Raw genomic sequence first — 20,514 nt, forward strand, 5'->3', positions numbered from 1 at the left:
CAGTGCTGAATGTCAGCAAGGAGGATTTGGTATTTCTAATCCACACAGATTGTGGTTTCCCGGTGAGGAAGTTAAGGATCCATTTGCAGAGGGAGGTACAATGGCCTGCTGAAGGGTCTGGGCTCGAAATGTCGACTGTACTCTTTTCCATTGATGCTGCCTGGCCTGCTGAGTTCCGCCAGCATTTTGTGTGTGTTGCTATGAGAGACATAGATGGGGTAGATGGTCCAAGTCTTTATTCTGGGTTAGAAATATCCAGTATTAAAGGGCATACATTTAAGGTGAGAGGGGTAATGTTTAAAGAAGATTTATTAGGCTAGACTTTTATACAGAGAGAGGTTGGAATATGTTGTCATGGTAGTGGTGGAAGCAGATAACAGTAGTAACGTTTTAGGGGCATTTCAACAGACATATGAATAGGTGGGAAATTGGGGGGAGGAATACAGACCATATTCAGGCAGACGTATAACTTAAATCTGCATCATGGCTAGCACAAACATCGTGAGCCAAAGGGCCGTAGCTGTGCTGTGCTGTTCTGTGTGCTTCTACTTCAGGATAGCTTTGTCTTCTCCCAAATGCATAAGTATTTCACCAATGTTAACATTTCTGAACATCTATATAATCCGGATTATTGTATAATGACAAAGACACAGCTGAATACTCAACTGTTTCACTTTTATTCTTTCAAGTTAACCAAATGCTCTTCATGCCTAGCCTGTGACATACCATTTACTGAGATTGAGACGCCACTTTACCTCACGTGACTTGTGGAGTATTGAGTCATACAGCAGAGAAAGAGGCCATACAGCCCACCACATCCTTGCCAACCAGAATGCATCCATCCTTATTTATATTTATATCGCTCATCTTCCATCAGAATCTGCAGATGCAGTTGACCAAATGAATCAGTTAATGCTCATTTTAAAAATACAATTGAAAATATTGTTCCTAACCAGAGTAATGCTTAAACATTGAGCATGCATGCATTTAGTTGAAATGGTTAATAGTTGAAATAAATCATAAAATTTACTTGTGAGGTTTGGCTGTGTCACAGTGATTTAGTGTTACAAATAATACATCCAGGTTGAAACTTAGTCCAGCATCCTTGGGCATGACTAGCACTGGACCACAGAAAATGCCTCGGGATCTCCCTATGTAAACATATGCCTAGCCCCTGGGCCTGGCAGTTCACTCTGCACAAGCTCTAAGTGGGCTCCTGCTATGAGCTTTTAACTACAAGTATCATTAAAGGGATTACTATGTCTGGTTGCAATGCAAATCCCTTAAGTGACCTACCATTTTTAACAAGCAACCTGTAGAACATTGTCCTTGGTAAACTAATTCAGTTTTCTGTTTACATTTTGTGTATATTTATTTTTCACATACTTTCTTTAAGAGCAAATTTGTATTACACATTTTAAATTTTGCAAATACAGAAAATTTTTGCTACTACAGAATGCTAATACTGTACAGCTACCGATGGCCTCTCTGTAAGCCGTTGATGCCAGATTCATAACTTCAGACCATGGGAGTTGCCAGGCCACAAAATGCCAGACAGAGAATTTCAACCTGTAGTTGAAATCAATAGCAGTATGATTTTCTGAGATTAGTTTCAATAAGACCATCTGACAAGCTTATAATACTAAATTACTACTCTATTAAACTGTTTAAAGTCTGCATGTTTATAGTCAACAGTTTTGTCAAGAATCTGAGTCAAAATCAGGTTTTCAATCATTGGCATATGTCCTGAGATTTGTTGTTTTGTGGCAGCTGTAAAATGCAATACATAATAAAAACGTGTAACTATAAATTAATTAAAAAACAATAACTACAACCATGGGTTTGTTGTCCATTCAGAACCTCTCCTTGATTGCAGCAATGAGAAGAGGGCTCATCTTGGGTGATGCGGTCCTTAATCATGGACGTGGCCTTTTTTAGGTACTGTATCACCTTTCGAAGATGTCCTCGATGCTGGGAGGCTGGTGACCATGATGGAGCTGGCTGTGTTAGCAACTTTTTCTGATCCTGTGAAGTGGCCTCTCCATACCAGATGGTGATGCAACCAGTTAGAATTCTCTCAACAGTTCATGTGTAGAAACTTGCAGGAGTTTTTGATGACATGCCAAGTCTACCTAAACTCCTAATGAAATGTAGCCATTGCCATACCTTCTTTGTAATTGCATCAATATGTTGGGCCCTGGATAGATCTCCAGAGATGTTGACACCCTTATGCATGCACTCCAAGCTTGGAAAGCACATTTACAAGGGTCATATGTTTACTTAAATATTTGGTTAAAACTAGTGTTTTTCTGTCAGGAAAAGAAACTGTTCCTGAAACATTGATTGTGCTTCTTCAGGCTCCTGTCTTTTTGACTTGTCTTCAGTGCTGGGGAATCTAGTGCCATTGATGGAGCTGGCTGAGCTTACAACTTTCTGCAGCTTTTTCTGATCCAGTGTAATAGCCTCTCTATACCAAACGGTATTGCTACCAGTTAGAATGCTCTCCATGGTACATCTGTAGAAATTTGCTAGAATCTTTACTGACATACCAATCTCCTCAAACTCCTAATGAAATATCGCCACTGTCGTGGTTTCTTTGTGATTGCATCAATATGTTAAGCTCAGGATAGATCTTCAGAGATGTTGACACCCAGGAACTTGAAACTGCTCAACCATGTGCCCTGGTGTATGCAATACTGGAGATTTGTTCCTCAGGAAAGATGAGACAATCTTCTGAGGTATCAAATTGATAAACCCCCATCTCTAGAGGCTCCCTTCACTTTTGGATAAGTTTGCCTTTTTCAGTTTGAGCTTATCTCAAGGAGAGCTGAGTTACAGCTCTTTCCTCACTTTCCTCGAGTATACTTCATTTATATTTCTTTTTGTCCAGTACAGTCATATTCCCTTTTAAAAACTTGCTCTTTCGTCATATATGCACCCTTCTCTGTAAATGACAGCAAAACCTTTCTACATAGATAGGATGAGTAACCTCTTTACCATTTGCTACAAAAAAAATTGGAAGATATAGATGTAAACTAAGAAGTGAAGATTAAGGAATTTATCATTAGCATATCTGCAGTCTCCTGAAATCTATCCCAGTACTATTGATTATTGATAGCTGTTACAATGTTCATCCCTCTTTGTGCCTCAGGAAGCCTCGGTTACAAAACACCAGTTTCTGATGTGGCTGGTGATTCACCTGCCCCCCTAGATTTTCAGCTACATTACTTGCTAAGAAATCTCACATGATAATAAATTGTATGGTTTGGCTCCCCTTAGAAAGCAGTTATTGAGTCTGTGAGCTCTATTGGCTTGTTTTCTATTCTTGATACGGAATGTTTGTTTGTATGAATTGTTGTGCTTTATTTGATTAGGCTTTTCTCATCCTAGCATTTACTTTGATGACTGATAGCTGACTTTAAAGTTTAAGCTATTTGTCATCAGTTGGAAAACTGAAGGTTTTGGCCACTGTCCAGTGACTTGAGAACAAATATCTCTCCTGAACCTTTTGTCTTTTGGGCAAGCATTTAAACCGAAACCTCACCTGCTCTCTCATGTGGATGGCAAGGATTGCCCGATGCTATTTTGAGGGAGAGCAGGAAGGTTATTCCAGTACCTTTATTAATATGTGCCTCTTTGATAGCTGGTATGAAATGGACATCCTATGCTAAGAGAATTCACACACTGTGGATCTGTAGTAAAAGTAAGTAATTCTTGTCTCTGAGTGGCTGTCCAAGACAAAGTAGAAACTTGTTTGAAAGAGCTTGTACCATTTTCCCTACATTACAGCTTACATTTAAAGGAAATTCCAAAGTGCAAGAATATTGGGACATTCTAAACAGGGATTATATAAAGGCAAACCTTTCTTTTCATTACATTTGTGATTCATGAAAGACACGGTGACAACTAAATCATGATTACTGCAGCAGGGTGGATATCAAGGTTCCAGGGTAAACAACATTGCCTGCCCAGCAGCTGTGTATGGTGATGAACTTATAGAGAGAAAGCACTTTTCAATTTATAGAACACTTGAGCCTTTTTGTTGTTTTAAACACAAGAGATCCTGTAGGTGCTGTCGAGCACCTCAGCTCCATCCATGGAATTTCCTGGTGGCCATCCATTTCACTTCTTATCCCCATTCTCACTCTGATATGATGGGTCCATGATCTCCTTTTCTGCCATGAGGAGGCCATCCTCAGGTTGTATCCCATCTAGGTAGCCTCCAACCTAAAGGCAAAAACATTGATTTCTCAAACTTGTGGTAATTCCCCACCCCACCTTCCCTCTTCTTCATTTCTCCATTCAGACCTCTTACCTCTCCTCACTTGACTATCAACTCCCCCTAGTCCCTCTCCTCCTTCCTTTTCTCCCTTGATCCACTCTCCTCTCCTATTGGATTGCTTCTTCTCCAGCCCTTTGCCTTTTCCACTTAGCAATTCCCAGCTTCTTACTTCACCACCCTCCCCCACCCACCTGGCTTCACCCTTCACCTTCTAGCTTGTACTCTTCCCCCATTCCCCGCCTTCTTAATCTGGCATTTTCCCCCTTCCTTTCCCATTCCTGATGAAGTGTCTCGGCCCGAAACACTGGCTGTTTATTCATTTCCACAGATGCTGCCCAACATGCCATGCTCCTCCAATATTTTCTGTATTGCCTTTTTTTGTTTTGACAGTTTTCTTTACCATCTCCCCTTCTTCTCTTCTCAAACTGTACAAAATATGCACACATTCGGCTTTATGTATGCATTTTATGCAGTGTTTGTGGTACTGAGAAGCCAGGTGGCCGTGAATGACGCACACGAGAGATGCTGTTTAAATTATTTCTAGTCGCCCAGCCAAATGCCCTCTTGCATTACGTTCAGTGCATTAACACAAAGAGAACACAACAGCAGCCTGCAAGGGTCAAAATATACGGAGATACATAACATATCTGTCATAAGCTAACTCAACGAAGACATGGCGGTCCGAGAATACAAGTCTGGTTTGAATTTACTTTAAGTTATGCATGCCGAATCACAAGGTTGTGTGGTGGCGTATGCAGTTCACAAATTTATACATATAACCTGTATGGAATTACTTAAATGAACAGGAAAGCTTTACCAGCCAATATATATACACAAGATTACTCAAATATAACAAAATATTAAATACACAACGCTCCTCCTTGCTTAGCTATAAATTCCAACTCAATATAGAATGCATCTCCACTATATGCACAGTATATTATATAATACAACTACTATGTATAGACATCCACAGCATAGTATATTTTAAAGTGTCCCATTCAGGTGGAAAAATTTCATTGTGGTGGAAGCTTTCTTACTTCTGTGGGCTACCATCCTTCCTGACAAGGAGGATCCCTCTGCTTGACAGGTGAGACTTGCAGCTGTGAAACAATCCAAGGCACTGGGGCCTCCTCTATGGTGGTTGTAGAAGTTGACCCTGAGACGGCAGGAAGTGATTCCAACAGTGGTAGCCCCCTTTCTTCTTCCTTTATCTTCTTCTCGTTTGTGCATCTTGATCTTGGACAGATGCATTTAGTTCACTGGAGTATTCTCTTATTGTTCCCTTTACCATCAGATCTCTCCTCTTGGTTTCCTCATCCACAACATCATCTGACATATCCTCTGTTTTTGTATCTCCATTGAATCCTTTCTTTTTGGCCTTCCAATCATCCAGCTGGGCTTTGGTCTTTGCGTCTACTTTTAAAAGCAGCTTATGATCACCCACTTGAAGTTCATGCAATAACCTTAGTGCACAAAGAGTAGATTCTGGATCTTTATATTCACAAAAGCCAAGCGCATTCATCTTTCCTGATGCTTCTTGAACACTCTTTCAGCTTAAAAACAAGCCACATTTCACAAGTAACTGCCCAATTAACATATCAGAAGCTTTCTCAGATACATTGCCTACAAAATCTGTTGTAGTCGGACCATTGCTTTCATCACTTCCACACTTCCTCTGAGCAGCTTGGCCCTTCCTTTGTCCAACATGCTTCCCAACCAGTAAGTAAGAACTGAAATTTGATTGTAAGCAACCTGATTGGATGAGGACTAACCAATCAGGAGGGACAGACACCAGGGCTATAAATACCACAGGACTAGACATGCCTGGGCATCATCCTTGATGAAAATGGCAGATTTTGTCATTGAAATGTCAGTTATAATTGATACCTGGACCTGGTTGGAAGCATCAAATATGCCAGGAAAGCACAAGATCAGGTACATGGAGCTCAGAAAAACAGAGGGCTATGAGTAACCCTAGGTAATTTCTAAGGCAGGGACCTGTTCGACACAGCTTTGTGGGCCGAAGGGCCTGTATTGTGCTGTAGGTTTTCTATGTTTCTGTGTTCTATGTTTCTTAGATCCTTTTTCCCTTCTTATTGTTGTAGCCTTGTTGAGATTTGAACAAAGCACACAACATTACGCTCCCTGCTTACTTTCTTCCTTGTCTGAGAAAGAGGACAACAGTTTCGACTGATGCTGGAAAGGAGCGGTATTTGTTTACCATTTAGATATTGCTAACAGCCGCAGTTTTGGCATTTTACTTTCAGTTTGAGAGTCTTAGTTAACAGCCCTGTTAGCCCAGTGTTTATTGTTTTCCTTTCCCTTAAAATTCTGCAAGGTTCGCATTAATAGAAACATAGAAAACATACAGCACAATACAGGCCCTTCAGCCCACAAAGCTGTGCCGAACATGTCCCCATCTTAGAACTACCTAGGTTTTACTCATAGCCCTCTATTCTTCTAAGCTCCATGTAGCCATCCAGGAGTCTCTTAAAAGTCCCTATCATTTCCGCCTCCAGCAGCCCATTCCACACACTCACCACTCTCTGTATAAAAAACTTACCCCTGACATCTCCTCTGTACCTACTTCCAAGCACATTAAAACTATGCCCTCTCGTGCTAGCCATTTCAGCCCTGGGGAAAAGCCTCTGACTATCCACACGATCAATGCCTCTCATTATCTTATACGCATCAATGCCTCTCATTATCTTGTACACAAATTCTCTTGTAAAGTTTGTGAACTGTTGACCCACATCAGTCTCTCTCTCTCTTTGCACTTGGGCCATATCTGGACGCTCTGACAGCAAGTCTCGACCAGAAAAATGGACCCAGCAGAGAGAGAACAGCTGACCTTTACCCTGATATTCTTTGGCCAGGTAGGGGATAAGTTACAGGCGATTGTTAAATTCCATTTTAATTATTTTGCACTTCTAAATGCTCTGACACTTACTTCCTTTTTGATTTTGCTCATGAAACCCAGCATTCTCCAATCAACAATGGCTTTGGTTTTAAGTGTTCCTGCATTACTTTGACAATATCACTAAAGCTAATTTCAGGTGGTTTGCTGGAGCAGTCAAACTTCATACAAGAGCTGCACCTGCCCCTACACCTCTTCACTCACCACCGTTCCTGGCCCTAAACAATCCTTCTAGGTGAGGCAACACTTCACCTGTGAGTCTGTTGGGGTCATCTACTGTACCCAGTGCTCCTGGTGTGGCCTCCCATATACTGGTGAGACCAGACATAAATTGGAAGACCACTTCACCAAGAACTTTTGCTCCATCCGCCACAAAAAGCAGGATCTCCCGGTGGCCACCCACTTCCCATTCCCATTCCAACAGTTCATACCCAAATGCAGCAGGACCTGGACAATATCCAGGCTTGGGCTGACAAGTGGCAAGTAACATTTCAGCCACGCAAGTGCCAGGCAATGACCATCTCCAACAAGAGAGGCTCTAACCATCGTCCCTTGACGTTCAGTGGCATCACCATCACTGAATCCCCTACTATCAACATCCTGGGGTTACCGGAAACTGAACTGGTCTAGCCATATAAACACCATGGCTACCAGAGCAGGTCAAAGGCTAGGAATCCTGCGGCGTGTAACTCACCTCCTGACTCCTCAAAGCCTGTCCAGGTCAGGAGTGTTCTGGAATACTCGCCACTCGCCTGGATGAGTGCAGCTCCATCAACACTTGACACCATCCTCTACAAGACAGCCCACTTGATTGGTACCCCTTTCACAAGCATCCAATCCCTACACATCAACAAACAGTTGCAGCGGTGTGTTCTATCTACAAGGTGAACTGCAACAACACGCCAAAGTTCCTAAGGCAGCACCTTCTCCACTGTTAATCTCCACTGTAACATGTAGTTTTCCCCTCACTGGAGCAACCTCACCAGTGCCAGTCTTTAAAGTCAACCTTGCCTCATCTGGGGTGAGATGTTGCAACTTCTCCTTGTAAACTGACTCCGACACCAGAGATGCAGCAGCACCCGTGTCCACCTGCATCCTCACTGTGGCCCCATCCAAACGTGCGGTCACCCAATGGCCATCTTTGTGTCCTGAAACAGATAAAAGACGCAAAGCTTCTTCAACCACAGAATGAGAGTCACTCAGTCCGTCCTCAGTATGCTCCATCTTGTTCACATCTTTCTTTCTGTTTTTCCAAAAGTCAGTTTTCTTTATTGCACTGTTTTTGGTTGACAGTGTCTTTTTACTTTTACAGGCCTGTTCAGTATCTCTGTTTTGCCCACACCTTTGGCAGTCTAAATCCTTATACCAGCATTCTCTTGCCAACTGCCCAGTTTTGCCACAACGGTAACACTGAATGCCAGTAGGTGTTTTATACTGAAAGTCTGTAGAAACTTTATGAATTTGGGAAGATGTGCTTAATTAGATTTACTGATCTCAATTGCCCTCTACAATGTTAATCTATCTTCTGTAATCAAACATTTCCTAATTACCTCACTACGCAGATCACATGCGAATCTGTCACATTACGTGTCATTCAGTATCTGCCCCAAATCACAGTGTTCAGACAATTGCTTCAGGACCACCACAAGCTGTGAAATAGACTCACTTTTCTCTTGATTCCTTTCATGAAATCTAAACTTCTCAACAATAATCTTTAACTACAGTATGTCCTCTTAAGGCTTATTGCCAGGTTTAGTAGGTTGCGCTAAGCTGAATAATAAATTAAATATTTTTGCACCCATCACAGTCAGAAAAGTTGGAACATGAATATCAGCTGAAATTTGACTTGCCAGTGCAAAATATTCAAATCTTTCAAATCTTTCAGTATATGAACTCCATTGGTCTGTCATTTTGTAATATGGCCCCAAACTTACAAACATTGTTACTATTTTCAACCACAATCACATTCCAGAGAAGTTAATTTGTCTTCCCTAGTCTCTCACTTCCTCTCTTACGTCTTTTATTTAACCATCCCATTCTGTTTCACTCCCCTCGGATTCTTCACTGACCACACTTCCTGTGGCCATTTTCTTTTCACTCACCCACATTACACAACGGTACACCACCAGTGTTGCACCTGGACTCTTCTTCCTGAAGGGAGCCAAACAATAAATGTCATGGGAGGACTCGTCACCTCATTGTCACCTGTTATGTTTATGGTACTGGGAAGCTGAGTGGCCGTGAAAAACACACATGAGAGACAGCGAAGTGAAGAACAAATGTGCAGCTGTTTATTTTGTGCTTGTATGTCTGATGCACCATCAATAACTCACTCTGAGACATAAGAAGCGAGGTATCGGCTTTTATTGACTGAAAGAATGAACAACACTACATCCTGGAGAATGAGGCCGGGCATCAGGCCTCAATTGCCTTTATACAGAGGTCTGTGGGAGGAGCCGCAGAAGCAGTCCAGACAGGTATATGTAGTTCACCACAATGTCATCTACCTAGAATGCCCTCTCACATTACAGCAACCTGTAAGGGTTAAAATATGCATGAATACATAACATTTTATTTCTTTAATTTTTCATGTGGTCTTTTCCCCCCATTTAGCCATCCTGTTCTTTTAAAAATTACTATATATTCTAGACCTGCTGTGTTTGTTCTTGCTGACTGTGATATAGGTTCTTGCTGACTATGTGCATGTGTGTTTCTGTGTGTGCACGTATGTGTATGTGTTCATATCTCATCAGCTTTTCATTTTTATAAAGCAAGGCCCTACACCTGACCCATTAATATGTCTGTTCTATCCACAGCTACTCTCAAACCTCTTTTTATCAATTTGTCCCTAATTAAGATATAAAGCTGGGAAATACGGCAAATATTTAATAAGTAATTTGCAGCATGTATTTCTTCAAAAATCTACAAACAACCCTTTAAATAAATATCTTTTAAATTTTATTTTCCAGGCCAGCCCTAAATTTGTGGGTACTCCAAACTTATTGGTTTACATATGCCTTAATGTAAGTATCTTTTAAGCTCTTCTAATTTCCTATTGATTATGGTTGGTATCTCTAAGACGCCTCTCTCTCACTTTCTTTCTATTGCAGCCCTGCCATCTTCGTTTTAATCATTATCTTGTCATGCTGTGAAGGGGTACGACGCAAAATTCCATGGAACTTTGTGCTTCTTTTTTTATTTGTAAGTGATTAAATGGTACAGTTAATCGTAATAATCTAGATGTTGTGATTTCCCTGATGTCCGTTATTAGTTCAGCTTACTAAGTCAGTATGACTTCATCAGAAAGGAGCCTGACTGCTCAATCCAGCTCCAACAGTTGGAAGGAGTTCCTTTGAGGGATTGCAGCCCAGTTCACTGGTTTAATGGACATCAGTTTATTTTTGCTGTTATTTTTGCTGTTTCTTTCCTGTGGGGAGGGGGGTTGGGGATTGTTATTGTCGCTTTTTTCTTCAGAGGAGGGGGTTGGGGATTGTTATTGTCACTGTTTTTTTCTGCAGGGAGGATGTGGGGATTCTGGGGTCTGTAACTTTTGTTTCTTTTACTTTTTCATTTAAATTTCATGGCTATCTGGAGAAGACAAATATCAGTGTTGTATTGTACATGCATACTTTGACAACAAAATGAACCTTGAACCTTGACATCAGGTCAAACCCTTGTGGGACCACCAATGGAATGAGTTTGCACTTTCCATTGGTAGGGAGTGCAGAATTCAAAGAAACAATTTGCAAAAGGCTCAGTTCTAGTGTAGAAAAATATTCAATTTCCTGGTTTATAAACACTATTGTGTGGCACTTTACACTTGAGGTTTGTTTGAGAGATGTATTTGAATCTGCATTCAAATCCAGCCATCTTGTAAACTGTCTCATCCAGTTCCTAGTTGTCATCAAAACTGCACAGCCTGGGAGTCACTTCCCAGGTTTAATGCCCATGGTGTAATGTCTCCACTAAAGTTGATTTCAATTTTATACAAATGACATCCAATATATTTAATCCTTTTCACCTACAGACCATTCTGGAAGGCTTGATGTTGGGAGCAGTTTCAGTGTAAGTGTTTAACTTTGCTTGAAATGTCCTTTGTATTGAATAAAGACTTGGATATAATTTTAGTTTCCAACACTTAAGTTGTGACTCTTCTCTCTATTGCTTCTCAGTTTCTATGGTGCTGATGCAGTGATGTGGGCTGTTGGTGCTACTACATTTGTAGCATTTGGACTGACACTATTTGCTCTGCAAACCAAGGTACAGTTTACAGTCCCTGCCCCAGCATTTTGTTGTGCTCAATTGCTCTGTGCTAAAATCTGAATGACTGAGTTTTCTTTATTTTCAGTGGGATTTCACCAAGGGAACTGGAATTTTGTTTGTGATACTACTGGTGCTTTTGGCATTTGGAATTTTGTGTGCCATAATACGATCATATGTAAGTCTTTGTTTTATATCGGATGTTTTTTTTATTATATTAGATGAGGAGCCTGCTGCAAGGCCAGCATTGATTGTCTGAGAGAAGGTGCCTGTGAACCAATTTAAACACCTGCACACTTTTTGTGGTTTAATGACAAATATAAACTGCTGTATTTGATCATTTGTTCTAGAAAGATGCACTAACGTAGTTTCGTTTGGCTTACTTTAACTACTAATGTTTATATCTATGAGGAATCTGGAGATCTTGATTAAGGAAAGCATTACCTTTTGGTCCGTGCTTATGTGACATTATCCAGTTATGCTTTCAGCAGTATTCATATCCATGGAAACACACTTGCCAACCATGTTAGAGCTGCACTTAAACATGACCAATTAGTCTTTAATTACTTTGCATTAATATGAACCTATTTTCTTTTCCTGTTCTAGCTTAAAATTATGTTTTATCAAATGCTCATTAATGCTGTACCTAAGAATTCTCTCCAGTAACTTCCCTACTATTGACATGAGATTCACAGGTTTATAGGTTCCATATAATCCCTGGTTCCCTTCTTGAATACTGGAGCAACATTAGCTACTCAACTGTTCTCCAGGACCTCGCCTGTGGTTAGAGACAACATGAAAATTTTGGTCATGATCCCAGCAATCTCATCTCTTGATTTTCTCTATAACCGGGGCTATATCCCATCACGACCTTGGGACTATCCATCTTAATGCTCTTTAAGAGACAACATTACTGACCTAGCATATTAATATGCTCAACACTGATCTCCCTAATCTCCACATCCTTCTTTTTGATAAATATTAATGTACTCATTAAGGACACCTTCCACATCCATGCAAATGTTCCTCCATTTATCTTTCAGTGGTTCTACCCTCTCCCTAGTTATCCTCTTGCTCTTAATGTATGTATAGAAAGCCTTGAGATTCTCTATAAGCATATTTGTGAAGGTCTTTTCATGCCCCCTCCTAGCTTTCCTAATTCCCTTCTTGAGTTCTTTTCTAGTTTCTTTGTAATCCTCAAGAGCTCTGTTTGACTCTAGTTTCCTAAGCTTTACGTATTTCTCCTTTTCCTTCTTGACTAAATTCATCACCTCTCTCAACACTTTTTGTCCTTCCTTATGGTGGAACATACCTGTCTTGTAATCTGTGCAGTTGGTCTTTAAACAGCCTCTTCATGTTGTATGTGGACTTGCCCAATAACAGTCAGTCCCAATCAACTCTCTCTAATTCATGTTGAATGCTCTTTAATTTGCCCTGCTCGAATTTAGTACTCTCCTGCGAGGTCCACACTTGTCCTTATTTATAGCTATCTTAAAATTTAATGAGTTGTGGTCATCTTTCCCAACCTGCTCACCCACTGGTCAGTCACTTGACCAGGCTCATTACTCAACACCCAATCCAGTACAGCCCCTGCCCACCTTTTGTTGGATTATCTACATATTGTATCTTGAAACCTTCCTGGACAGACCTAATAAATTCTGACCCATCTAAATCTCCTGCACTCAGAAAATCCTAGTTTATGTTACAGAAGTTGAGGTTCCCTGTGACAACAACCCTGTTGTTTTACACCTTTTCTTAATCTTCCTGCGTATCTGTTCCTCAATGTCCCCGTGGCGGTGGGGGTGGTAGTGGTGGGAGGAGGTCTGTAGTACAATCCCACCAGAGTGATTGCAGTCTTCCTATTTTTGAGTTCTACCCACACAGACTCCGTGGTCGAGCCCTCCATTACATTCCCTCTGAGTTCTGTGATATTGTCTGTGATTAGTGGTGCAACTACCCTCCCATCCCTCACTATACTTTCTAAAGCATTGAAACCCTAGGACATTAAGCACCCATTCCTACCCTTCTCTTTGCAATGGCCACAACATCATAGTTCCGTGTGCTGATCCATGCTCTAAATTCATCACCTTCACCCATTAAAACACACACACTTCATTCTATCCATCCCATCATATCTATTACTTTGCTCTTGCCTGTTTTTACTGGCTCTGACATCTACCTCCCTCTGCATCCCTTCACTCTCTGACCTGATGCTCTGTTTCCCACCCCCCTGCCAAATTTGTTTAATATCCTCGGGCCATGTTGGTTGCTGATGCAAAACGAAGAATTTCACTGTATTGATGTTTCAATGTACCTGTGACAAATAAAGCTAACCTTATAAAAATTGCAGAGTATTTTTTGATAATCACTGCTATAAAATTTAGACTTTTAAAATATTGAGAATAACTTGGATCCCAGCAGGAAATCTGGTCACAAGAAAACTGGATAAAAATGGATAAACATACAATATATTTGCAAATTAATGAGTAACTTCTGCCAAGTCACTCTCCAAACGCAAGATCATTGTCCATCACGAGCTGGAGCACACTGGTCTCTAGATCCCGCCCACAGGCTGTGTATCATCCACTGCCAATTAGTGGGGACTGTTACTCTCTTCAAATACATTTCCACATTGCATTCAGTGGTGCAAAACTCTAAAATGGAATTACAAAGCTGCGAAACTAGCCCTTATAAAGCATGCCTACTCTCCCCACTACTTTCTATGTGGAGCACCTATGAACAGAAAGGAAGGTGTAAATATTATCTGAATTTGAATTGTTTTGTTTTCCCTACAGTGGCTCCAGATAATTTATGCCTCTTTAGGAACACTGGTCTTCTCGGCTGTAAGTATATTTAAGCCTTTGTTTCTGCAGCTTACAATTTAAAATTTTGGAGCTTTCCCACACAACTACGTATAACAAATGTGGCTTCTGAACAGTTTCTCGCTCAGTAAAATAGCTCCATTGTAAGACAGTTGTAGCAAAGACATTATGCGGAAAGCACAGCTGCCCTTCCCTTCTTGTTCTTGGCCAAATATCTTTCTACTCTTTGGCCATCTAATTCATAGTTTATAATGCTCTTGTTTGTTTCTTTATTGTTTTTCTCACTGTGCTATCAGTACTGATGCAAGCTCATTGACCTGAAAATTTGCTTCTAATTTTCCACCGCTGCTGCATGTCCTGCTGAATAATTGCAACATTTTGAAGCATTTCAGATTTTCATCATTTCCAATATTTTGTTTTAGCATTTAAAACTTCCTTATCTCCTTTCTTTTGGGATTGCTTATTAAAATCATTTAGGATTACATTTCTTTAATAAGTAATCCTAAATGATTTTAGTCCACGGTTTGAATTTGAAATATACTTAGACCATAAGCTCCTAAGCTATAGGAGCAGAATTAGGCCATTTGGCCCATTGAGTCTGCTACACCATTTCATCATGGCTGATCAAATTTTCTTCTCAGCCCCAGTCTCCTCTCTTCTCCCCATATCCCTTCATGCCCTGACCAATCAAGGATCTATCAACCTCTGCCTTAAACATACATAGAGACTTGGCCTCCACAGCTGCCTGTGGCAAATAGTTCCACAGATCCACCACTCTCTAGCTAAAGAAATCCCTCCTCAACTCCACTCTAAAAGGATGCCCCTCTATTGCGAGGCTATGTCCTCTGGTCTGAGACTCTCCCACCACAGGAAATGTCCTCTCCACATCCACTCTATAACGGCCTTTCACTACTCAATAGGTTTCAATGGCATCAGCCCTCATTTTTCTGAATTCTGGTGAATACGGGCCCAGAGCCATCAAACACTATTCATATGACAGGCTATTTAATCCTGGGATCATTTTTGTGAACCTCCTTTGAGCCCTCTCCAGTTTCAGCACATCCTTTCTAAGAGGAGGGGCTCAAAACTGCTCACAATACTCCAAGTGAGGCCTCACCAGTGCTTTATAAAGTCTCAACATTACATCCTTGCTTTTTTATTCTAATCCTCTTAAAATGAATGCTAACATTGCATTTGCCTTCCTCACCACAGACTCAACCTGCAAATTAACCTTTAGGGAATATTCCAAAGTTCCTTTGTGTCTCAATTTTTTTTGTATTTTCTCTCCATTTAGAAAATAGTCAACCCTTTCATTCCTTCTACCAAAGACCAAGACCATACAGTTCCTGACACTGCATTCAATCTGCTTCTTGAAAGTTCATTTCTAATACCTCCACAATCTCTTCAGCTACTTGTTTCAGAACCCTGGGGTGTACACTATCAGGTCCAAATGAGTGATCTACCTTTAGACCTTTCAGTTTCCCAAGAACCTTTACTCTAGTTATGGTAACTTCACACACTTCATGCCCCCTGTCACCTGGAACTTCCACTGTACTGCTGGTGTCTTCCACAGTGAAGACTGATACAAAGTGCTTATTCAGTTCATCCGCCATTTCCTTGTTCCCCATTACTACCTTTCCAGCACAGTTTACCAGTGGTCCAATATCCATTTTCACCTCTCTTTTACACTATCTAAAGAAACTTTTGCTATTGTCTTTAATATTATTGACTAGCTTACTTTCATATTCCTTCTTTATCTTCTGGCTGGTTTTTAGAAGCTTCCCAATCCTCTATTTTCCCACAAATTTTTGCTCTATTATATGCCCTCACTTTGACTTTTATGTTGGCTTTGACTTCTCTTGTTAGTCTGGTTTTGTCATCTTGCCTTTAGAATACTTCTTCCTCTTTGGGATGTACATATCCTTTGCCTTCCGAATTGCTTCCAGAAATTCCAGCCATTGCTGATCTGCCATCTTCCCTGCCAGTGTTCTTTTCCAGTCAATTCTGACCAACTACTCTCTCATGCCTCTGTAATTCCCTTTACTCCACTGTAATACTGATACATCTGATTTTAACATCTCCTCAAATTTCAGGGTGAATTTCATCATATTATGATCACTTGCCCCAAAGGTCTTATCTTAAGGTCTCTCACCAATTCGGATTCATTGCACAACACCCAATCCAGAATAGCTGATCTTATAGTGGGTTCAACCATGAGCTGATCTAAGAAGCCACCTCATAGGCATTCTAGAAATCCCCCCCCCCTTCACTTTTTAATCCAGCACCAACCTGACTTTCCCAATCTACCTGCATATTGAAATCCCCCTTGTAATCTTGCCCTTTTGGTATGCATTTTCTATCTCCCATTGTAATTTGTAGGCCACATCCTTATGACTGTTTGGGGGTCTGTATAGAAATCACATCAGGTTCTTTTTACTTTTGCAGTTCCTTAGCTCAATCCACAATGATTCAACACTTTCCAACCCTATATCACCTCTTTCTAATGATTTGATTTAACTTTTTACCAACAGAATAACACCACCCCCTCTACCTCCTGCCTGACCTTTTGACACAATGTGTGTTCTTGGACATTAAGCTCCCAGCTATAACCTTTCAGCCATGATTCTACAACATCATACCAGCTGATCTGCAACTGTTCATCTACCTTATTCTGTATACTGCGCACATTCAAATACCACACCTTCTGCATGATTCACCCTTTTTTGATGTTGTCCACCTTCTACATTACAACTCATCCTATTGACTGGAATTTTGCCCTATCAACAGCCTCTCCTCACTACACGTTGCCTCTGTTTGTAAACCAGCTACCTCATCTTCAGCACTATTATCCACCTTTCCTTCGATACCTCTTGCATTGAAATATACACCGCTCAGGAAACTAGTCGCACCATGCTCAACCTATTCATTCCTAACTTTGTCAGAGGTCTTACCTACATCTGCCTCCACAAGCTTTCCAGTAACTGTTCTGGCACTCTGGTTCCCATCCCCTGCAACTCTAGTTTAAACCTCACCATGCAGTATTAACAAAACTTCCCACTAGGATATTAGTCACCCTCCAGTTCAGGTGTAAACCATCCTTTCTGTACAGGTCCCACCTTCCCTGGAAGATAGCCCAATGATCCACAAATCTTAAGCCCTCTCTCCTACACCAACTCCTTAGCCACGTATTAAACTGTATAATCTTCCTAGTTCTGGCCTCACTAGCACGTGACACGGGTAGCAATACTGAGATCACAACCCTAGAGGTCCTGCCTTTAACTTAGCACCTAACTCCCTGTGCAGAACCTCGTCACTTGTCCTACCTACATGGACTACGACTTCTGGCTGTTCACTCTCCGACTTGAAATTGCTAAAGACTTGATCCGAGAGATCTCAGACCCTGGCACCCTGGAGGCAACATACCATTTGGGAATCTCGTTCTCTCCCACAGAACCTCCAGTCCGTTCTCCTAACTAACAAATTCCCTATGACCACAGTATGCCTCTTCTTCCCTCCTTCCCTTCCGAGTCACAGAGCCAGACCAGTACCAGATACTGTGACATTCCCCCCCAATAGTATCCAAAGTGATATACTTGTTGAGGGGGATGGGTACTCTGCACTGGCTCTTTAACCCCTTTCCCTTCCTGACTGTCACCCAGTCTCCTGTCTCCTGCATGTTGGGTGTAACTACCTGTCAATATGTACAATCTATCACCCCCTCAGCCTCCTGAATGATCTGAGATTAATCCAGTTCCAACTCCAACTACTTAACATGGATAGTTAGAAGCTGCAGCTGGATGCACCTTGCAGTTGTAGCCGTCAGGAACACTGGAAGTCTCCCTGCCTTCCCACATCCTGCAAGAGGAACATTCCACTACCCTGCTTGGCATCACTACTGTCCTAGCAGAGCAGGTATAAAGAAGGGATGGGAGAAAATAATCTTAACCTAGAGTTTTTCTTTTCTTTGATTTCTCTGACTGAAGCGACAAAGAGCTAAAGCCTCAAGATCACCACTCTGACTCTGTCCACTCCATTGACGGCCGTTGTGCTTGCCCGCCTTCCTATAATTTGCTGTTGCTAATCGATTCCAAATGGCAATTGGTCACTGGTCAAAGCTCCTTATCACTGTTGTGACCTGCTGCCACTTTTCTACTCAGGCAGTGGACCTGGTGAAATCTCCTCTTCTCAAAACTTCTGATGTCCAGATTGGTCACTGGTCAAAGCTTTTGTTCTTCTATTTTATCTTCAGCAATATGATTTAAATATATACCATTATCCTTCACTGTCAATGAACGGTGCCTATCAACTCTTGTTGGATTAATTCAGCTGCTACCCATGGCCACAGCCCGAGTTGTCTCTGCTTCTTCTTTGAAGGCAATTCTAATCAGTTCCCCTTCCCGTGGATCAACCTCTGTTTCAGTCCACTCAGGCTCCCTCCTTCAGCTCCTATCACAATGTTGTTTTATTGGTTTATCAATGAGATACTTCCATTGCGTGCCATCAAGTCAGATCATGCTACACGTAAGAACATCAGGGTCATAAAAAGAAACAAAAAGAACACAGAGAGGGTGTTGCAGTCACACGAAGGCAAATCTCACATACGGCTTCTTCACTACTTCATCTACCTGTGCTGCCACCTTCAGGAATACTTGGACTTGGTACACAAGATCCCTCAGTCCGTCACATTCTATTATTCATTTTATTATCCTTCCACTCTTGGTCCTCCCTTGCATTTATCAGGTTTAAATCCCATTTTTTTATGGCTCTGTCTATTGAAGATTGTTTAATGTCATTTCCAGCACACGAGTGTAAAGGAGAACAAAATAACTGTTACTCTGGATCCAAGGCAGCATATAAGATTTAAAAAAAACACAATATATATGTAAATACAGAAGACAGCTTAAATAGATAGATTGAGTATCTGTACATAACATGACAGCAAGTACAGGACTGTCTCAACATAATGCAGCTCTGGAAATGATGACAAATGGCAGGTTACTGGGTGGACGTGTTGATCAGCCTTACTTCTTGGTCGGCTACTTCCCAGCTGTTTTCGAGTCTGGTGGTCCTGGCGTGGCTGCTACATAGACTCCCTGATGGAGTGGGACACACAGTCCATGAGCAGGGCAGGTGCGATCCTTCTTGATACTGCTAGCCTTACCAAATGATCAACATCATTCCGTAGACTGCAGCTGCTCTCCCCACTAACACCACCACCACAAACGTTTATGTCACCAGAAAATCGTACGTCCTATATTCATGCTGAGCTCACTAACCCTACAAACAGTAAGGGTCCTTGCACCAATCTCTGTGATATACTGCTGATCACTGGCTTCCAATCATAAAAGTCACCAGCCAACATTACTCTGATATTTATTACCAAGTCTATTTTGGATTCAGTTTAGCAACTTCCCTTGGATCCTGTGAGCTCTAGCCCTATGGACCAGCTTTGTCAAAATCCATGTAGACCACAGCAGTTGCGTGCCCTCACTAATGCATTCAGTTACCTCTTTGAAAATTCAGTCAATTTGTTTAACAGGATCTCCCCCTAACAAAGTTATACTGATTTTTTTTTGTTTAACCTGCGTTTCCAAGTATCCTGTCTCTCAGAATTTTTCCTTTCACGTCAGTATCTTCCCTACCACTAGGCTCATTGGGCTTACCTGGCTTACCTCTGTCTCCCTCCATGAGTAAAAGTGCAACATTTGCTTTACTCTAGTAATCCGACCCTCGCTGTGGCGGCGAAGATTTAAATATCTGTCAGAGCCATGGTAATCACCTTCCTTGCCCCCTACCCCACCCCAGCCAAGGAACCTAGAATACATTCAGGCCCTGGGAATTTACCCATTTTACCTCTGCCTTTGTAGCAATTAACTGCTCTACAATTTCAGCCACCACTTCCACCAATCCCCTACTTAAATTCTCTAAATAAAATGTCCCTAGTCTCAGTGAATACTGATGAGAAGTATCATTGACGCACAGATGGATCTTTGATGTTTAGAAAGATCTTGGCTCCAAGACCATAGCTCCATGAAATTGGTCGTATAAGTTGAAAGGGTTGCAAAGAAGGTGTGTGCCATGCTTGACGTTCTTAGCTGAGTTAAAGAGTCTGGAAGTTATGTTGCAGCTTTATGTTAGGCCACATCTGGACTATGCCCCATTAGAGAAAGGATGAGGAGGCTTTAGAGAGGACGCAGAAGACAGTTATCAGGATGCTGCGTGGATTAGAA

At 41.4% G+C, this 20,514-nt stretch overlaps 1 protein-coding gene across 1 annotated transcript in view; it reads left to right on the plus strand.

Annotated features, from left to right (window-relative positions):
- LOC140732200 (protein lifeguard 1) overlaps positions 1-20,514 on the plus strand; it is a 32,971-nt gene that overhangs the window by 11,666 nt on the left and 791 nt on the right. Inside the window, exons 4-9 of the mRNA XM_073054474.1 lie at positions 10,172-10,225; positions 10,313-10,403; positions 11,230-11,267; positions 11,375-11,462; positions 11,551-11,640; positions 14,258-14,305. Of these exons, the coding sequence (XP_072910575.1) occupies positions 10,172-10,225; positions 10,313-10,403; positions 11,230-11,267; positions 11,375-11,462; positions 11,551-11,640; positions 14,258-14,305 (409 nt within the window). The remainder of the gene's footprint in view (positions 1-10,171; positions 10,226-10,312; positions 10,404-11,229; positions 11,268-11,374; positions 11,463-11,550; positions 11,641-14,257; positions 14,306-20,514) is intronic.

Source organism: Hemitrygon akajei, chromosome 8 (genome assembly GCF_048418815.1).
Source record: "Hemitrygon akajei chromosome 8, sHemAka1.3, whole genome shotgun sequence".
Taxonomy (NCBI): Eukaryota; Metazoa; Chordata; class Chondrichthyes; order Myliobatiformes; family Dasyatidae; genus Hemitrygon; species Hemitrygon akajei.